Raw genomic sequence first — 18,145 nt, 5'->3', positions numbered from 1 at the left:
TTTTTTTGCCACCAAAAAAGCAAAGGCAGTCTTTTAGACAAACTCTAGGTAAATAGTACCAACACCGGCCGGACGCGGTGGCTCACGCCTGTAATCCCAACAGGGAGGCTGAGGCAGGTGGATCGCCAGAGCTCAGGAGTTCGAGACCAGCCTAGCCAACATGGTAAAACCTCATCTCTACTAAAAATACAAAAGTTAGCCGGGCATGGTGGCAGGCACCTGTAATCTCAGCTACTGGGGAGGCTGAGGCAGGAGAATCGCTTGAACCTGGGGGCCGGAGGTTGCAGTGAGCCAAGATCACACCATTGCACTCCAGCCTGGGTGACAAGAGCGAGACCCCATCTCAAAAAAAAAAAAAAAAAATAGTACCAACACCATAGGCATGGCTGTCCAGTCCTAAAAAGGACATAATTATATTGTAAGTCGCAGTGAGCCAAGATCACACCATTGCACTCCAGCCTGGGTGACAAGAGCGAGACCCCATCTCAAAAAAAAAAAAAAAAAAAAAATAGTACCAACACCATAGGCATGGCTGTCCAGTCCTAAAAAGGACATAATTATATTGTAAGTCAGGGGAAGGTGCTTTTCTACACCAAACTAAATGTTATTGAGAGCTGGGCTAAGGAGAAGAAACTAATATAGGTATCTGGAATAAAAGGAACAAGGGTTAGCAGATTTTAATAAGGGGAGATGAGGAAAGAATAGTAGGTATTTTGTGATATTGTAAACATCATAGAGGGAAATAATCTTTGTTAAAAAAAAAGTTCTGTGAGTTACCAGGAGAGTTAAAAAAAAAAAAAAAAAAAACCTTCAAAAAAAGTTGAAATTAATTGTGTAGCAAATTACAAATTTAAATTAGCAAAATACAAATTAGCAAATGAAAACATACGAACTTTGATTTCTCATCTGTAATAGGGGGATAATACCAGACTCGTGGGTTTTTGAGAGAATTAAATGATGCATGTAAAATACTAACTTAATGACTAGCACGTAATAACGAGTCAAATATACATTTTAACTTTTGAGGAGGAAACAAGGAGTAATTTTTTTTTTTGAGATGGAGTCTTACTCTGTTGCCCAGGCTGGAGTGCAGTGGTGTGATCTCAGCTCATGGCAACCTCCACCTCCCGGGTTCAAGCGATTCTCCTGCCTCAGCCTCCCTAGTAGCTAGGATTACAAGCGCACACCGCCACACCCAGCTAATTTTTGCATTTTTAGTAGAGACGGGGTTTCGCCACGTTGGCCGGGCTGGTCTCGAACTCCTGACCTCAGGTGATCCACCCACCTCGGCCTCCCAAAGTGCTGGAATTACAGGCGTGAGCCACTGCGCCTGGCCTATTTTTAACCAGTATTATTGTTAACATAATTTGACCTTTTGGAAAAGTGAAGAAGAGGGAAATGCTATACCTACTTCATTATGCCAAAGGCTAAGCTATATCTAGAATAATTAGATATTTTTTGCTGCTCCTAAGATACAGCAGCTCTGTTCACCTTAATTTGAAATTGTTTTTGTAGTTTCATTTGTAGTTTCATTTTGTTGTTTCATTTTGTTGTTTCATTTCCCCACTCCTCATGCAGATATTTTCCTAGAACAGTCATTTGACTTTATCTATACAACCATTTAAAAATTACAACCTCTAATTCCTTCTTTGCCTAATGGTATGTACATCCAATGCAGGGTATCATGGCTTTCCCAAATATCAACTCTTCTCTCTTATCCATTCCACCAGTATTCTACATTCACCTGACTGACACAGCTCCAAGGGGTCACTTGTACACCCTGCATGAATTAACTCCATTGATGTTGTCTGCTCCCATTGTAGCTAATGGCACTGACTCAGCCTTCCATGTGCTTGCTAAGCCAGCCCATACTGCTCTAGCACCCGTAGCAATGCCTGTGCGTGAAACCAACCCTTGGGCCCATGCCCCTGATGCTGCTAACAAGGAAATTGCAGCCACATGTTCGGGTAAGGTGGCCACAGATGGTGTTGAGGATTCTGGGATCAGATAAGTGACCCTGGTTCTAAAACTCAGCCAGTTAGCTGAGTGGGAACTAGGGAGGAATCCTTTCAGGAAAACTATGTTCCCTCCTGGAAATAAGTTGCTTACATAAGAAAGGATGGTGAAGGAGAACAAAAGAGATCAGACTGATAGTCATTAGGACTGTGGAACAGAAGCACCCATAGAGCTTTTATAAAATACAGATTCCGGCTGGGCGTGGTGGCTAATGCCTATAATCCCAGCACTTCGGGAGGCTGAGGCGGGTGGATCACGAGGTCAGGAGGATCGAGACAATCCTGGCCAACATGGTAAAACCCTGTCTCTACTAAAAATACAAAAATTCACCAGGCGCGGTGGCATGCACATATAGTCCCAGCTACTCAGGAGGCCGAGGCAGGAGAATCGCTTGAACCTGGGAAACGGAGGTTGCGGTGAGCCAAGATTGCACCACTGCACTCCAGCCTGGGTGACAGAGCAATACTCTGTCTCAAAAAAAAAAAGATTCCAGGGCCCCACCTCAGAGAATCCATCACTAGATTTGGTGATGTGCAGACATGCCTGTAGAAAGAGGGGGCCCTGCCTCCTGCAGTAGGAGGCCTACAAAAAGTGCTACAAAAAGTACTTCATTTTTGCTTTTTTGTACTTTCTAGTTTTTGTATAAAAAACCTCTATTAATTATAAAACCAAAAATTTTTTTTTTTTTTTTTTTGAGACAGAGTATTGTTCTGTCACCCAGGCTGGAATGCAGTGGCATGATCTTGGCTCACTGCAACCTCCGTCTCTCAGGTTCAAGCAACTCTTCTGCCTCAGCCTCCCGAGTAGCTGGTACTACAGGTGCATGCCACCATGCCCAACCAATTTTTGTATTTTTAGTAGAAATGGGGTTTCACCATGTTGGCCAGGCTGGTTTTGAACTCCTGACCTCGTGATCCACCCACCTTGGCCTCCAAAAGTGCCGGGATTACAGGTGTGAGCCACCACACCCGGCCTCAAAAGGTTTTAACATGGTAATAAAGGCAGTTCACCAAAAAGACAACATATTTCTGGAAGCCAGGCGGAGGCCAGCAAGCTATGGCCAGGTCACTGGTTATTTTCTTTTGCTCTGTTAGAGCAGATGATGAATTGCCTTGGGCCCTTTAGAGGATGTGCAAGCTAGGTTTTTTTTTTTTTTTTTTTTTTTTTGAGACGGTGTCTCCGCTGAGACGGAGATACCAGGCTGGAGTATCTCGGCTCACTGCATCCTCCGCCTCTCAGGTTCAAGCAATTCTCTTGCCTCAGCCTCCCGAGTAGCTGGGACTACAGATGCATACCACCACGCCCAGCTAATTTTTGTATTTTTAGTAGAGACGGGGTTTCACCATGTTGGCCAGGATAGTCTCGATCTCTTGACCTCAGGTGATCTGCCTGCCTCGGCCTCCCCAAGTGCTGGGATTACAGGCATAAACCACTGCATGTGGCCTTTTTTTTTTTTAAAGACAGTTCTGTGTTGCCCAGGCCAGAGTGCAGTGGCACAGTCATAGCTCACTACAGCCTCCAACTCTTGGGCTCAAGTAGTCCTCCTGCCTCAGCCTCACAAGTAGCTGGGATTATAGGTGCGAGCCACCACAACCAGCTAGTTTCTGTATTGTGGATGAGCCATAGCAACAGGAAGGAGTTTCTGACATCAGTCAGTTGCCTTGGTTTAATTCATTTGAGCCATATCTAGACAGTGCTTCAGTGTGGCTGACACAGCAGCATGGTCTTGACAAGTTTTCTTCATCCTACCACAAAATCCCAGTTGGTAATAGAGACTTTCCTCCTACCTATCAATCAAAACCACAAAATGTCCCATTGGGGGGACATGTTGTATATGTTAGGATCATTCAAATAACCAAGATTATAAGGTGAGGAAAGATGCCCCTAACTGATTCTTTTGTCTCTCATCTTGTTGGTTCCAGGGACCGAGTGGGGTCAATCTTCTGGTGCTGCTTCTCCAGGTCTCTTCCAGGCTGGTCATAGACGTACTCCCTCTGAGGCCGACCGATGGTTAGAAGAGGTGTCTAAGAGCGTCCGGGCTCAGCAGCCCCAGGCCTCAGCTGCTCCTCTGCAGCCAGTTCTCCAGCCTCCTCCACCCACTGCCATCTCCCAGCCAGCACCACCTTTCCAAGGGAATGCATTCCTCACCTCTCAGCCTGTGCCAGTGGGTGTGGTCCCAGCCCTGCAGCCAGCCTTTGTCCCTGCCCAGTCCTATCCTGTGGCCAATGGAATGCCCTATCCAGCCCCTAATGTGCCTGTGGTGGGCATCACTCCCTCCCAGATGGTGGCCAACGTATTTGGCACTGCAGGCCACCCTCAGGCTGCCCATCCCCATCAGTCACCCAGCCTGGTCAGGCAGCAGACATTCCCTCACTACGAGGCAAGCAGTGCTACCACCAGTCCCTTCTTTAAGCCTCCTGCTCAGCACCTCAACGGTTCTGCAGCTTTCAATGGTGTAGATGATGGCAGGTTGGCCTCAGCAGACAGGCATACAGAGGTTCCTACAGGCACCTGCCCAGTGGATCCTTTTGAAGCCCAGTGGGCTGCATTAGAAAACAAGTCCAAGCAGCGTACTAATCCGTCCCCTACCAACCCTTTCTCCAGTGACTTACAGAAGACGTTTGAAATTGAACTTTAAGCAATCCTTATGGCTATGTATCTTGTCCATACCAGACAGGGAGCAGGGGGTAGAGGTCAAAGGAGCAAAACAGACTTTGTCTCCTGATTAATACTCTTTTCACTAATCCCAAAGGTCCCAAGGAACAAGTCCAGGCCCAAAGTACTGTGAGGGGTGATTTTGAAAGATGTGGGAAAAAGCATTCCTAGAGAAAAGCTGCCTTGCAATTAGGCTAAAGAAGTCAAGGAAATGTTGCTTTCTGTACTCCCTCTTCCCTCACCCCCTTACAAATCTCTGGCAACAGAGAGGCAAAGTATCTGAACAAGAATCTATATTCAAAGCACATTTACTGAAATATAAAACACAACAGGAAGCAAAGCAATCTCTCTTTGTTTTTCAGGCCATTCACCTGCCTCCTGTCAGTAGTGGCCTGTATTAAAGATCAAGAAGAGTGGTTTGTGCTCAGGCTAGAGAAGAGAGAGGCAGGCTATGCTACCAGAATTCCCAGGAGGGCATATCAGCAACTGCCCAGCAGAGCTATATTTTGGGGGAGAAGTTGAGCTTCCATTTTGAGTAACAGAATAAATATTATATATATCAAAAGCCAAAATCTTTATTTTTATGCATTTAGAATATTTTAAATAGTTCTCAGATATTAAAAAGTTGTATGAGTTGTAAGTAATCTTGCCAAAGGTAAAGGGGTTAGTTGTAAGAAATTGTACATAAGATTGATTTATCATTGATGCCTACTGAAGTAAAGAGGAAAGGCTGGAAGCTGCAGACAGGACCCCTAGCTTGTTTTCTGTCATTCATTGTAAGTAGCACATTGCAACAACAATCATGCTTATGACCAATACAGTCACTAGGTTGTAGTTTTTTTAAATAAAGGAAAAGCAGTATTGTCCTGGTTTTAAACCTATGATGGAATTCTAATGTCATTATTTTAATGGAATCAATCAAAATATGCTCTATAGAAAATATATCTTTTATATATTGCTGCAATTTCCTTATGTTAATCCTTTAACACTAAGGTAACATGACATAATCATACCATAGAAGGGAACACAGGTTACCATATTGGTTTGTAGTATGGGTCTTGGTGGGTTTTGTTTTATCCTTTAAATTTTGTTCCCATAAGTTTTGTGGGGATGGGGATTCTGGTTTCATTAGCTTTGTGTGTGTCCTCTTCCCCCAAACCTCCTTTCGGTGAGAACATCCCCTTGACAGTTGCAGCCTCTTGACCTCGGATAATAAGAGAGCTCATCTCATTTTTACTTTTGAACATTGGCCTTACAATCAAATGTAAGTTATATATATTTGTACTGATGAAAATTTATAATCTGCTTTAACAAAAATAAATGTTCATGGTAGAAGCTTTTGCCCATGAAGGGCTGTTCTTTCCCCTTTCCTTTATTAGTAAATGAATTTACTTTTCGTTCTTTTGGTCTTACTCTCTCTCTCCATTCTACTGCTGCTGCAAATCCCTAGTTTAGTGACTAGAAAAATACCCTTAAGATTCATATTTTCATTCATACTTTAAGTTAATCCTGAGTGTATCTCTAAAGTCAGATACTTGCTGCTCAAAGTGTGGTCTGTAACAGCAGCATGGACTTCACCTAGGAGCTGGTTAGAAATGCAGAATCTCAGCCGGGTGGGGCAGTGCTTCTCAACCTGGGCTGTGCAATAGAATCACCTGAGGATATTTTTTTTAAATCCTAACGCCTGGCTTATATTCCAGACCAATTAAATCAAAATTTTAGTGGGGCAGGGGGACCCCCCCCCCAGGTTGTGTTTTGGTTTTTTTTAAGCTTGCAATATGGTAGAAAGTTGAGAACCACTGGCCTAGAATGAGTTTTACCTCTAATCTTAGCCCACTGTTCTGTGACTGGTTCTATTAGAACTAGTTAGCTGCTAGTTAACCTCAAACTTACCTTCTGATGTGTTTATACCAATAGGCCAAATTCTGGTTTAATTAAACTGGGGAGTTCAAGAAAGTGGCCTTTATTTTCCAATTTCTATAGCAAAACCAGCCATAAGTGAACATGGATGCTCTTCAGTATTTTTCCAGTATTAAATGAAAAAAGACCTCTGCCCCAGCCCACATTTCCTTTGTTGAATGAGTAGAGTAGACTGAGAAGTATCACTCACCCGTGATGTGGTTTGTCCCTTTTCCAGCCAGTGTGTTGGTAATAAAAGTCACCTTTCAGAGCTTTGGTCCCTGTAATGCCTGTCTGTCTTTCCTGTGTCCAGGAATAACCTTTGCTACTAGGCAGTCCTCTGGAAGATTTGTAGAAGGTTAAAGTGAAAAGGGACTTGGAAGCTCATAGAATCCAGGCCTCTTCTTTTAGCATCAAGGAATTAGAAGTCCTGAGAGATGAAGAATGTTGTCTTCCAACTCAAACCATTTCTGAAGCCATTTCCCTGTTACTGCATTGCCCACAACCCTTCCCCATTGGTATCCGCATCCTGCTAATGCTGTTTTTAGTGACAGTCTGATTTTTCTCTGGCAGCAAACATTTTGCTCCACAGATTCTTAAGGAAGAGAGGGGCTCCTCATTGTCACTGTACAGAGCAGGCTGGTCAGCTTTACACAGGTGTCAGATGAACCTTCACAGCCAGATTTGCATGTTGGCCTCAGGAGGGCTTCAAGGTCCAACATCTCGATGATGTAAGGAGCTTTTCCAGTTCTTTCATGCTCAGATAACAGTGCTAACTGCAGCTGTTTCATCCCAAATCCCTATTTGAGGTCTTACATCTATTCCATTTTGCCAACAAGGGTTATGCTGTTAACCCTCTGCACCGGATTTAGAGCTGACTGAGGCACTGCCTAGAAAGGTGAGAGAGACTAGAGCAATGAACCATCGCTGATTCTAGCACAGAATACTTCCCTGATACAGCAGGACTTGGCATGCCCTTTAGAAAACAGGTGTTAACTTTGAAATCATTACACAATCTCCCTGCCCAGCTTTAAATTAAGTGGAGCCCTGACAGCTAGCTTTAAAACACATTGATGGGCCGGGCACAGTGGCTCACGCCTCTAATCCCAGCATTTTGGGAGGCCGAGGCGGGCGGATCACCTGAGGTCGGGAGTTCAAGACCAGTCTGACCAACATGGAGAAACCCCATCTCTACTAAAAATACAAAATTAGCTAGGCATGGTGGCACATGCCTGTAATCCCAGCTACTCAGGAGGCTGAGGCTGGAGAATCGCTTGAACCCGGGAGGCGGAGGTTGCAGTGAGCCAAGATCGCACCATTGTACTCCAGCCAGGGCAAGAAGAGCGAAACTCTGTCTCAAAAAAAAATAAAAAAATGCACTGATGGCTGGGCGTGGTGGCTCATGCCTGTAATCCCAGCACTTTGGGAGGCTGAGGCGGGCAGATCATCTGAGGTCAGAAGTTCGAGACCAGCCTAGCCAACGTGGTGAAACCTCCATCTCAACTAAAAATACAAAAATTACCCAGGCGTGGTGATAGGCATCTGTAATCCTAGCTACTCAGAAAGGCTGACACAGGAGAATCACGAACCCAGGAGGCGGAGGTTGCAGTGAGCTGAGATCACACCATTGCACACTCCAGCCTGGGCAACAAGAATAAAACTCCGTCTCAAAAAACAAACAAACAAATGCATGTAACTATTCCTGTGTAACAAATTATAAAGGGAAGCTGTAAAGTAAAGGTTATTCTTATCCAAACAGATTGCTGTTCTTGACAACAAGCAGCCTGTGGTTATGTCAGAGATGCAAATACTGCACAGAGGGAAGCTGGTACTGGCTGCCGTTGAGGCTAAACACTGGGTGGGTTTTTGAAAGAGCTAATGTATTCCAGAAGATAACTCCCTTTGCCAGCCACAGAGAGGAAGCCAAGAGTCCATCTTCCTTTCTCCCCAGCCCTATGAACTATTTTGGACTGGGGCTGGAACTAGCCTTCATCCCTACTGCCAGATGGGCTGAGCGTGAGGCTGGAAACGTGAACAGCTGGCACAGCAGAAGCTGGAGTAATACTCATTGCCACAAAGCTGGGCCTGCAGGATCAAATCACAGTTGGCCAGCTCTGGCTGGTCGACGCAGTCCCTGCCAGGGTCCCTGGGCTGGGCGGTGGGTGCTGCAGAACAACAGGGGAGAGAGAAGGTGGTGAGGAAGCTCTGTGTATGCTGAAAATTCTCACCTGCCATTTCATTTCCTTCAAAGGAACACAGCATTATAACCGCCAGATTGAAAACGAAGTGCGCTTACCCTGTAACCTTTTAACCATATGTACAAACTCTATGAGGGATGATGATTTCTACCTGTTTCTTGGCCTCACTTCAACATGCAGTGGTCCTCCCATTATTATTTGTGGCCTCAGCCCAGTGAATAGCTTTTCCCAGACTCCCAAATATTTATTGACTGGATGATTAAACATCTCTTGAAGTTAACTCCTTATGTTTGAGACCTGAATTACTAAATGACAACTGCTCTTGCCTCTGGATTGGGAGAGCAGGTAGGATCAGCCCCAAGTAAAATTTTGAGTTAGCAAGAGCTCTGTTATCTTTTCCCTTTCTCTGCTGGGTTCCTCCAACCATCAAAGTTTTGTCCCTTCAATATCACCAGCTTATCTTAGTCACCTGGGTCCTCATCCTTCCAGTTTTTCACTTTCCCCAGAGGAAGCAATGCATATTAGACAAGGTAATAGGAAAACAGTCCTGTTAATGGTGGCTCTAATACTAACTATACTGAGAACAAAGCCCTTGTTTTCTCTCCCTCTGAATTTACTAGGAATGTCTGTATCTCATAACTCCCTATTAAGAGTTTCATTCAGCGGGGTGTTGTGGCTCATGCCTGTAATCCCAACACTTTGGGAGGCCAAGGCGGGCGGATCACGAGGTCAGGAGTTTGAGACCAGCCTGGCCAATATGGGGAAACCCTGTCTCTACTAAAAATGCAAAAATTAGCCAGGCATGGGGGCGTGCCCCTGTAGTCCCAACTACTCGGGAGGCTGAGGCAGAAGAATCGCTTGAACCCAGGAGGCAGAGGTTGCAGTGAGCTGCGACCGCACCACTGCACTCCAGCCTAGGTGACAGAGCAAGATTCTGTCTCCAAAAAAAAAAAAAAAAAAAAAAAAAAAGTTTCATTCTACTGCTTCATCTCTCTTCTGGGAAGGGGTTCTTAAAACTCAGCTGACTTAGACCAGAGCGGTACCTTCCCTGAAGTCAGACCTCAGGCAGCCAGAGAAAGCTTATCTTTCTCCTCTCTCCCCTTGTTTATTCACAAAATACCACTAAACGACTATACCTAGCAGCAAACAACCTTACAAAGGTTTGGTATATTGGTATAACCAAACTATTACCTACCTAGATTTACATAGATAACAAAGCCATTAATGCATATTGTTTCTAAAAATCTGTAACTTTGATATCAACTCTGTCTGAGCTGGTACAGCCCAAGACCTACCACAGTGGGAACTCAGCATAGTGATTAAGCACACCAGCTCTGGACCCAGACTGCCCAGGCTCAATCCGGGCTCTGCCACTTGCCAGCTGGGTAACTCTGGGCAAGTTGCTTAAGCCCTTTATGCACATTTCTTCATCTGTGAAATGGGACTAATAACAGCAACCTACTTCACGGCGATGTTGAGAAGTCCCCCCAGTAGAGCTATGTCCCTTTTACCTCAGCCTGACTACCCCAAGGCCTCCTACCCTGGTGCTAACACTGAAATGCAATGTGCCACCCAACCATGAGTAGGGCAGGGTTAGGCAGCCTGACGCCGTGTGACCCAACAAAAAATGAACAGGTGAGAGCAGCCAGCAGAGGACTGGAGGAGAGTGGCCAGACTGAGGCTATGTCTGTCCCATCTGGGACACACATCTCAGGCCATCTCAGCGTGGTGACCAGGTATCAGGCAAGTTTCTCATTATAGTTTGGTTTTCCATATAATCCCATCTGGAGCTAATCGCAAGCATAATGTCTAGGTCCTCTTGATAGTTCTCTCATTGTGAATCTGCATTTTGCTTTGTCTCACAGCCTTGATTTGGTGATTATGTAGACAAGGTCAATTTTCTGGACATGATACAGGTGAAAAGTAGTCCCTGGAGTGTGGTGCTTTCGCCAATGTAACTCCATCATTGTGCGGGCAGACACTTAGTCACCAAGTATCTGAGTGTCGCGGCTTTTGTAGCTCGGTGAGCAGGAAGGAATGCAGGAAAGAACGAGCTTTAACGCTCCCGTTCACCGAGCTGCAAGCGGCGGGAACATTTGTCCCTGTAACACCCCCTTGGGGCTCCGCGGTTGCTGGCATCTCCGTTTTCAGGCGCCACCATGTTCCCCTTGTCTATACGTTAGCACCCAGCGCAGAAGCCGCCTGTGCCGTGCGCTGAGCATGGGGCCGCCACGGGTGCGGGATCCAGGTCAATCCCGCGCCGGTAGCGCCAGCGGAGCGCAGCCTGCCGGGCCGAGTGGGCAGAACGAGACGGTGGGCCGAGCGAGGCCCCGGACAGAGGTCAAGGCGGCGGGCTGGCAAAGCGGCAGGAAGGAACCCTGTAACCCTCCCTCCCGCTCGCCGAGCAACAGGTGAGAAAAAAGCCGCTGGGCACCATTTCCTGCCACAACATGAGCACCTAGTGATGCCAAACACTGAGCTGGGCCCTGGGGAGGCGATCTCTAAAGAGGTCATAGACAGGAAGCCGACAAGTGAGTCTCATTTCAGCTACAGACCTTCAACTTCTAGTACTGGCCAGTCTCCACCCTCAGCCTGGCAGCCAGGAGGCAGCCAGGCCTGCCCCTCTGAGTGTAACCGTGCTCCTGGCGTGGCACTGCAGCCCTGATTGTCAGGAATGCCCAGAAAACCAGGCAGGAAGGGCCCTGGCACCTCTAAGTCTGGCATACTCCCCCCAAGGTCTGTATCAGGCCTGTGAGAATTGGCAGCTTGGCTCCAGGTACCACTCTGTCTTCAGTCCCTCAGTGAACAAGAACCAAGGACACAAGGAAGCACAGGCTGGGGGGTGAGCAAAGCCGTTTCCCCCTTTCCCTCCTGCTTATTTGCACATATCTCTTGTAAGTGTGAACTCTGAACCACAATCTGTTTCATCAATTCTGATATGCACTTATTTTCACATCTCTCAAGTTGGTCTGCATCCTAATTGATGGTATCAGAATTGTGTCAGTTTTATTGGCAGCATTTGTTTATTGGTACAAAAATAATGCATCTTACAGACAATTTGGATTTGTTGAAGTATGATACAGTAGTAGCTAGAGGAGGTAAGGCTACAATATCAAATATCAAATGATGAAAGTAAGATTCCACTTAGGTACAAGTATAGTAATTTCATGGGGGTTAAAAAAAACATAGGGAGTCAAAAGACATGGGCTCTAGTCCCAGGTAGGCCACATGTGCTGTGTGACCGGTGGAAACACCACTTATGCTCTCTGCATACCTGTCTCATTTGTAAAATGGTGATGATAATTCCTGCCCTTTCCTTTCTGGGTTATATGGTCAAATGGCCATAAAGGCACTTTTCAGTCACAGAACCACCTTTTTGCCACCCTGATTACAGTGGACAGATTTTAGTGGTCTACCTTAAGTTTTAAGTTTTATAATGAAATTCCAGTCAGTCATATGTCTCAAAATCGGTGAGTCTGAATGTCCTGCATACATTAATGTCTATTAAGCTATCTCCAGGGGCCCAGCAGAGGATCATTTCCTTCATCTCCACTACAGCCCTCTCAGGTGGTAGAATAGCCCCACTGTAGAGAGGAGGAAAATGAGGCTCAGGAAGGTAAGCCCCTTGCCCCAAGTCACACTACCAGCAACTGGCAGGGTGAGCCAGGATTCAAACCAGAGTCCCTCAGACTGCAGAGCCAGCCCTCGAGAACCAGTAAATATACTGGGGAATGCCCTTCCCATCCCCGGATATAGACCTTTCCTACCTGGTGAGACCACCTTCACCTCGGTGCTGCGGCTGACTGCCTGACTCCCCTGGTAGGCGCTGCATGTGTAGGAGCCCTCATCCCTGGCCCGCAAGTTGTAAATGAGCAGCGTGCCATCTGGGGACTGGTGGACATGGTGGCCATCAGCCTGCACAGGTAGCCCGTTCCTGGAGAAGAGAGGACACTGGGAGAGCCATCAAGGGCCTCTGGAGGCCTGGGAGACAGAGGGAAGAGGTAATCAAAGGCCATTCCAGAGCCAACCATTCCCACCCCTTGAGAGCAAACAGGTGGAGGACAGGGAGAAATCAAGAATGGCCAAGGTTTCTAGGCTGGGTTACTGGGTGATGGTGGTGCCCCTCCAACCTTGGGAGATCCAGGGCTGGGGTGAGTGGTGAGGTTATTTTCTGCTATTTCAAATTTGGGGTGCCTGTGAGATAGCAGGAGGCCTCAGATTTGAAGTCTGGAGCTCAGGAGTCCAGACCCAGATAGTGTGTCAGCATCGCACTGACGCAGCAAAGTGCATGTCTATGAGGTGATCCAAGTCACACGGGGAGAAACCAAGGACAGACCCTGAGGCACACCAGAAGACAGTGGTTCCTGGAGCCGAGGGAAGGGAGAATTTCAAGAAGGAGCATACGGCAAGCAGAACAACACTACAGGTCACGTAAAGACTGCAAGGTGTCCAGTGGGGTTAGGGAGAGAGGCAGTGACCTTGGCCAGGACAGTGTCCTGGAGCAGGGGTTGATGTGCGGCCCCACTGCAGGCCCTGAGAAGTGAGTAGGGAGATGAACAGGCAGAGGCAACCAACATGGACAGCTGTAAAGGGGCCACTATGTCAGCATAGGGTCTGCAGGGACATAGAGGCTCAATGGAAAGTGGTTGTGAAGAGGGGAGTTCTTTGCATGTTTGCTGCTGGAAAGATCCAGGAGAGGCCAACGTGGAGAAGCAGGCCTGACAGGCTGATCAGGGGATGGCTGGACTGAGCACACCAGTGGGGAAACCTCCAGCAGCTCCCACTGCCTTCCCTGGGCTCAAGGCCACACAAGACACACATGCCCTCCACAATCCCATCACCTCTCCCGGCCAGTGCACAGGCTGGTTCCCATCCTGGTGTCCTCTCTCAAATGCCCACCTTTGGCACTTGCTGCTTCCTTTACCAAGAACATCCTTTGCCATCCTTAGCTATTAAGGTGCAGCCAAAGTCATTTCCTGGCCCCCCCTTCCTTGACACTCCTCTGTGCACAGACAGTACTTGCAGCAAAAACACATCTGGAGCTCCCGGGACGCTTGGCCATCTGCCCGGGAGTACTCTGGGACTCAGGTGACCCCAGGATCCCCAGAACCTAGCCTAGTCCTGACATATTACAGCGAGGGAGGGGACAAAAAATGTCTACTAAATGAATGGACAAATATAAAACCAATTGATCTGGGGTAAAAGACCACCGAAGTCCCCAAAGCCAAGTGTAGTCCAATGGTTCACAGCCCCAGGAGAGATTTTGCCACCAGAGGACATTTGGCAGTGGGTCTGGAGACATTCTTAATTGTCATGACTTTGGGGAGGGTGCCCATGGCATCTAGTGGGTAGATGCCCTGGATGCTGCTAAACATCCTGCAAAGCACAGGACAGCCCTCAGCAACCAAAACTTACCAGCTCCAAACTGTCAGTGGTGCCGAGGTTAGGAAACCTTAGTGTAGCCCAACCAGCAGAGAGCCAGTGGCCCTACAGAGCGAGTGCTGCAGCCCTTTCCCCTGGCACCAGGCCTGGGAGCCAGAATGGAAGCAGTGGTGACAGTGACATCCCTGGCAGAAAGGTGGACACCCCACCTGAAGTTGTGAAAGTTTGGGGGCGGGGACAGCTTGGAATAGAGCCTTTACCTGGACCACCTGATGTTCACACTTTCTCCTGCTACCACACACGACAGCCTAGCGGTGTCACCTTCTGGCACTGTCACAGTAGGGGGCAGTCCTGAGATTGTCAGCTCCCCTGGGCACAAGGACAAGTCATTGTCAACCACTATGAAGATCCTGCCCTACCCATGCCACCTGACCTCAAAGGCCACTCAGGACTGCCACTTTACCCAGAACTCTGAGCTGGACCCATCGCTGGTCTTGGTCCTGCCCGTTGAAAGCGACACAGGTGTAGAAGCCGCCATCTTCTACAGCCACTCGGCTAATGACCAGGGAGCCATCAGGCTGCAGCTGGTGTCTGGGGACCAAGCACAGCCAGTTGGCTCCAGCCCACGGAGTCTTCCCTCTCCTCCAGCTCCGTCCCTCGAGCATGGGGTCAGGAGGGGACACAAGATCTTTCAGGTCCCTGGTGAGAGGCTAAGCATCCCCTAGTGTTCGGTGGGGTCTGACGGAAGGACCATTTGGCCTCAGACTTCACACCTGCAGCTGCTGCCGCTTTCAGTGGTGCCATCTCAGCTCACTGCAACCTCTGCCACCTGGGTTCAAGCAATTCTCCCTCAGCCTCCCGAGTAGCTTGGGATTACAGGCATGTGCCACCACGCCTGGCTATTTTTGTATTTTTAGTAGAGATGGGGTTTCAGCATCTTGGCCAGGCTGGTCTTGAACTCTTGACCTCGTGATCCACCCGTCTCAGCCTCCCAAAGTGCTGGGATTACAGGCGTGAGCCACTGCACCTGGCCAAAAATGTCTGGCTTTTAAGCTTAACCATATAAACCATTTCAGGTTTTCTGATACAAAATTTCAGTTTGGGTTTCTAGTTTTTGCTATACTCACTTAGTGGGCTCAAATACTGGTTCTGCTGATTATAAGCTGTGTGATGCTAAGCTTGTGTGTGTAAAATGGGGGAAAAACAGCATCTGCTCAATATGGCTTTTTTGCAGGTTACGTGATAGAGAACAAGCCTCATACTCAGTGCCTGCTCAGTAAAGGGTAGCGATTATGATTATAGCTGGGAATGTGTTCTGACTCCATTTTCTCCTCCCGCCATCACCTCCGTTAGCTGGCCTTTTATTTCTGTCCACTAACCACATTCTGGAAAGGCCCAGAGACTCAAATATTAGCCAACCCAAGGAGCCCTTTGCCCAGCTGCTCCATCTCTCAAGAGGCCCTGGAGTCCGGCTCAGGACTGGCCATGACAGTGCCCTAGCAGCTCCCTTCCCCGGTGGCCTCCACAGGATAAGGTGGGGCTGGAGGCAGAATAGGAGGAAGGGGAGAGGAGTCAAATAAACCTGGGAGAAGACACAGGCTGCCCATCTCTCTGCCACTCGATGGCTGGGGGCGGGAAGCCTTCGGCACGGCAGGTCATCCGGATCCGCTGGCCTGGACTGGCGTCCACCACCTGGGGCTGGTTCTGGTCCAAACGCAGCCTGCCAAACAAACAGCCCACAGCATGAGGGGCCCTTGCCGCTGCCCCCGCCCACTCCCATGGGCACCTCTGCACAAGCCTGGTGGCCCCTTCTCCCTCTCCAGCCAGATTCAGCTTCCTAAAATCCCCTGCCTTGTTCTGGTTAGGAAACTGTCAATAACTACCTGGGGTGAAGTCTAAAGCTGCCTTCCCACCACCACCACTCCCTGCCCGTCCACCATAGCTGGCCAGACACACCCACCAGCCAGGATTGCCATCTGTCACCCCCCACCTTACACATTTGCCACTAGGTCTTTGAGTTGGGCACCCCCTCCGGTCCTCCACACCCCCTCTGTAAACTGAACCATTCCTCAAGGCCAGCTCAAGACGCTCCCCAAAGAAGCCGGCTCAGGCCCTCTAGCTCTGTGTGCCCTTCCCTTCCTCAGTTCCTGAGTCCTGAGCCTGTGGAACTGCACCGTTCCCAGAAGCTTCCTCCTCAAGAGGCTCAGCTCTGGGAGCCCTGTTTTTCTAGGCCTGGCCTCCCAGAGCCCTGAGCAGGGGCTGGCAAGGCCTGGTCACAGCAGACCTTCCCCTCCTTACCCACTGAGACCCCCAGCCCTGGCCCTGGCGTGGGGGAGGTCAAGATGGCATTGCTGAGTTCTTACCTGTTTGCAGGCTGTGGGTGTGAAGAGGGGATGGCCCCCAGGGGCCCAGCAGCCCCCGCTTGGCCAAAGTCCTGAGCTGGGTCCCTGGGCTGAGGGAAGCGGCTCAGCTCAGCCTGAGACAGCACGGCCACGTCACCCCCTGTCAGGAGGCCAAGAGAAACAAGGTGTCAGCTGTGGGGAAAAGGGAGTGGAAGGAAGGGTGGGCCATGAGACCAGCAGGGACTTACGGAGAAATGAGGGCCACAGGGTGGTCCCTGCCAGCAGGAGGAATTGACTCAGAGAGACACCCTGGGCCCCTCTAGCGTGAGGCAGCCCTCGGTCAGGCTCCCCATCCTGGCCTTCCCACTTGGGCCCCTGAGAACACACTGGTGGATGGGGTGGGGACAGAGACCTATGATGCGAAGCTGGATCTTCTGGGAGTTGCGGCCTGGCCGGGTGCTGCCACAGCTGTAGGTGCCCACGTCCTCTGCCTGCAGCGGGTGGATGATCAGGGAGCCGTCAGACTGCAGCCTGTGCCTGAGTGGGGTGGTGTGGGGGGACATGAGCTCTGGGCTCCCAAGGGCAACAGTGAGTCTTCCCTCAGCCTCGGTGCTCGTGCCAGAGGGGACCAGAGTCCACAGAGCACCCTCCCACCCCAAGCGAGGCTGGGGGAATGCTTCAGGGGAGGCTGTAACACACACCTGTCAGAGAAGGTAGAGGGAGCTGTCACGTGAACGTGTCAGAGGAGGTTGGGGGGCTGTCACACACACCTGTCAGGGGATAGGGGGGCCGTCACACACACCTGTCGAGGAGGGGGGCTGTCACACCTATCAGAGGAGGTGGGGGAGCTGTCACACACACCTGTCAGGGAAGGTGGGGGGGGGCTGTCACGCCTGTCAGAGGAGGTTGGGGGGGACTCTCACCCACCTGTCAGAGGAGATAGGCTGGCCATCTTTCTGCCAGGCAGCCTGGGATTCCGGGGCAGTGTCGTCCGAGCAGGAGAGCCGCACCGACTGCCCCAGGGCTGCCTGCACCAATGAGGGCTCCACACCTGCCAAGCTAATCCTGGAGAGGTGGGAAGTAAGATCTGCTGACTGGCACGAGCGCCAGGACCAGAACCACCCTAAGCAGTGTGTTCCATGACAGACAACTTGGGGCCCATCCTGTCACAGGCACTTTTGGGGTTAGAGGGTCCCTATGGGAGGCAGAGCCCCAGAAGCCCATGGATTCAGGAATCCACCCTCCCCAACCTGCCCCCCGCTCCCCCAGGCATCGCTGCCTCAACCTCTTCTTGTAGCAGCAACAAGGTAGGTGCAAAGCCCGGGGGGTGGGTAGAGGTCGGGAGGGACGGCACACACCAGGTTTATGTGGGGGCTAAACTACACCCTCAACCCATGTGGAACACAACGTTTTTAATTTTGTTTTTAACCTTCCCAAATCCCTCATTAATATGACCCAGTCCCAAGAATCATCTTGACCAGGACCCACACCTGTGAGGCATACAGGGCAGGAGGTAATGCCACCATTTTACAGGTCAAGAAACTGAGGCTTGGAGAAGCTGGGTGACTTGCCGAAGGTCATGAAGCCAATAAGATTTTCCAGCCAGACAGGCCCCGGGGTATACTGGCGAGATCTGATGGAGAACCCCGGAGC

General features: G+C 49.3%; 2 protein-coding genes across 63 annotated transcripts in view; one reads left to right on the top strand and one right to left on the bottom strand.

The window, feature by feature from the left end:
- NUMB (NUMB endocytic adaptor protein) overlaps positions 1 to 6,006 on the top strand; it is a 193,311-nt gene extending 187,305 nt beyond the window's left edge. For 26 of the 50 annotated variants that reach the window (XM_063715213.1, XM_063715216.1, XM_063715210.1 and 23 more), the window contains one exon: positions 3,939 to 6,006. In XM_063715213.1, coding sequence (XP_063571283.1) covers positions 3,939 to 4,654 — 716 coding nt within the window. In that variant the 3' untranslated portion in view covers positions 4,655 to 6,006. 50 annotated transcript variants of the gene reach the window in all.
- PAPLN (papilin, proteoglycan like sulfated glycoprotein) overlaps positions 5,042 to 18,145 on the bottom strand; it is a 39,842-nt gene continuing 26,738 nt past the window's right edge. For 11 of the 13 annotated variants that reach the window (XM_054530801.2, XM_054530795.2, XM_054530793.2 and 8 more), the window contains 8 exons: positions 17,420 to 17,557; positions 16,905 to 17,029; positions 16,514 to 16,652; positions 15,733 to 15,870; positions 14,614 to 14,741; positions 14,411 to 14,519; positions 12,536 to 12,702; positions 5,042 to 8,735 (listed from right to left, as the gene is read on the bottom strand). In XM_054530801.2, the coding sequence (XP_054386776.2) occupies positions 8,566 to 8,735; positions 12,536 to 12,702; positions 14,411 to 14,519; positions 14,614 to 14,741; positions 15,733 to 15,870; positions 16,514 to 16,652; positions 16,905 to 17,029; positions 17,420 to 17,557 (1,114 nt within the window). In that variant the 3' untranslated portion in view covers positions 5,042 to 8,565. Of the gene's footprint in view, positions 8,736 to 11,772; positions 12,353 to 12,535; positions 12,703 to 14,410; positions 14,520 to 14,613; positions 14,742 to 15,732; positions 15,871 to 16,513; positions 16,653 to 16,904; positions 17,030 to 17,419; positions 17,558 to 18,145 lie in introns of those variants that run through there. The other 2 variants (XM_054530796.2, XM_063715903.1) reach the window with 1 other exon arrangement.

This window comes from Pongo abelii, chromosome 15, assembly GCF_028885655.2.
Source record: "Pongo abelii isolate AG06213 chromosome 15, NHGRI_mPonAbe1-v2.0_pri, whole genome shotgun sequence".
NCBI lineage: Eukaryota > Metazoa > Chordata > Mammalia > Primates > Hominidae > Pongo > Pongo abelii.
Note: the sequence above shows the minus strand (reverse complement) of the source record. Positions and strands in the feature narration are given on the sequence as shown.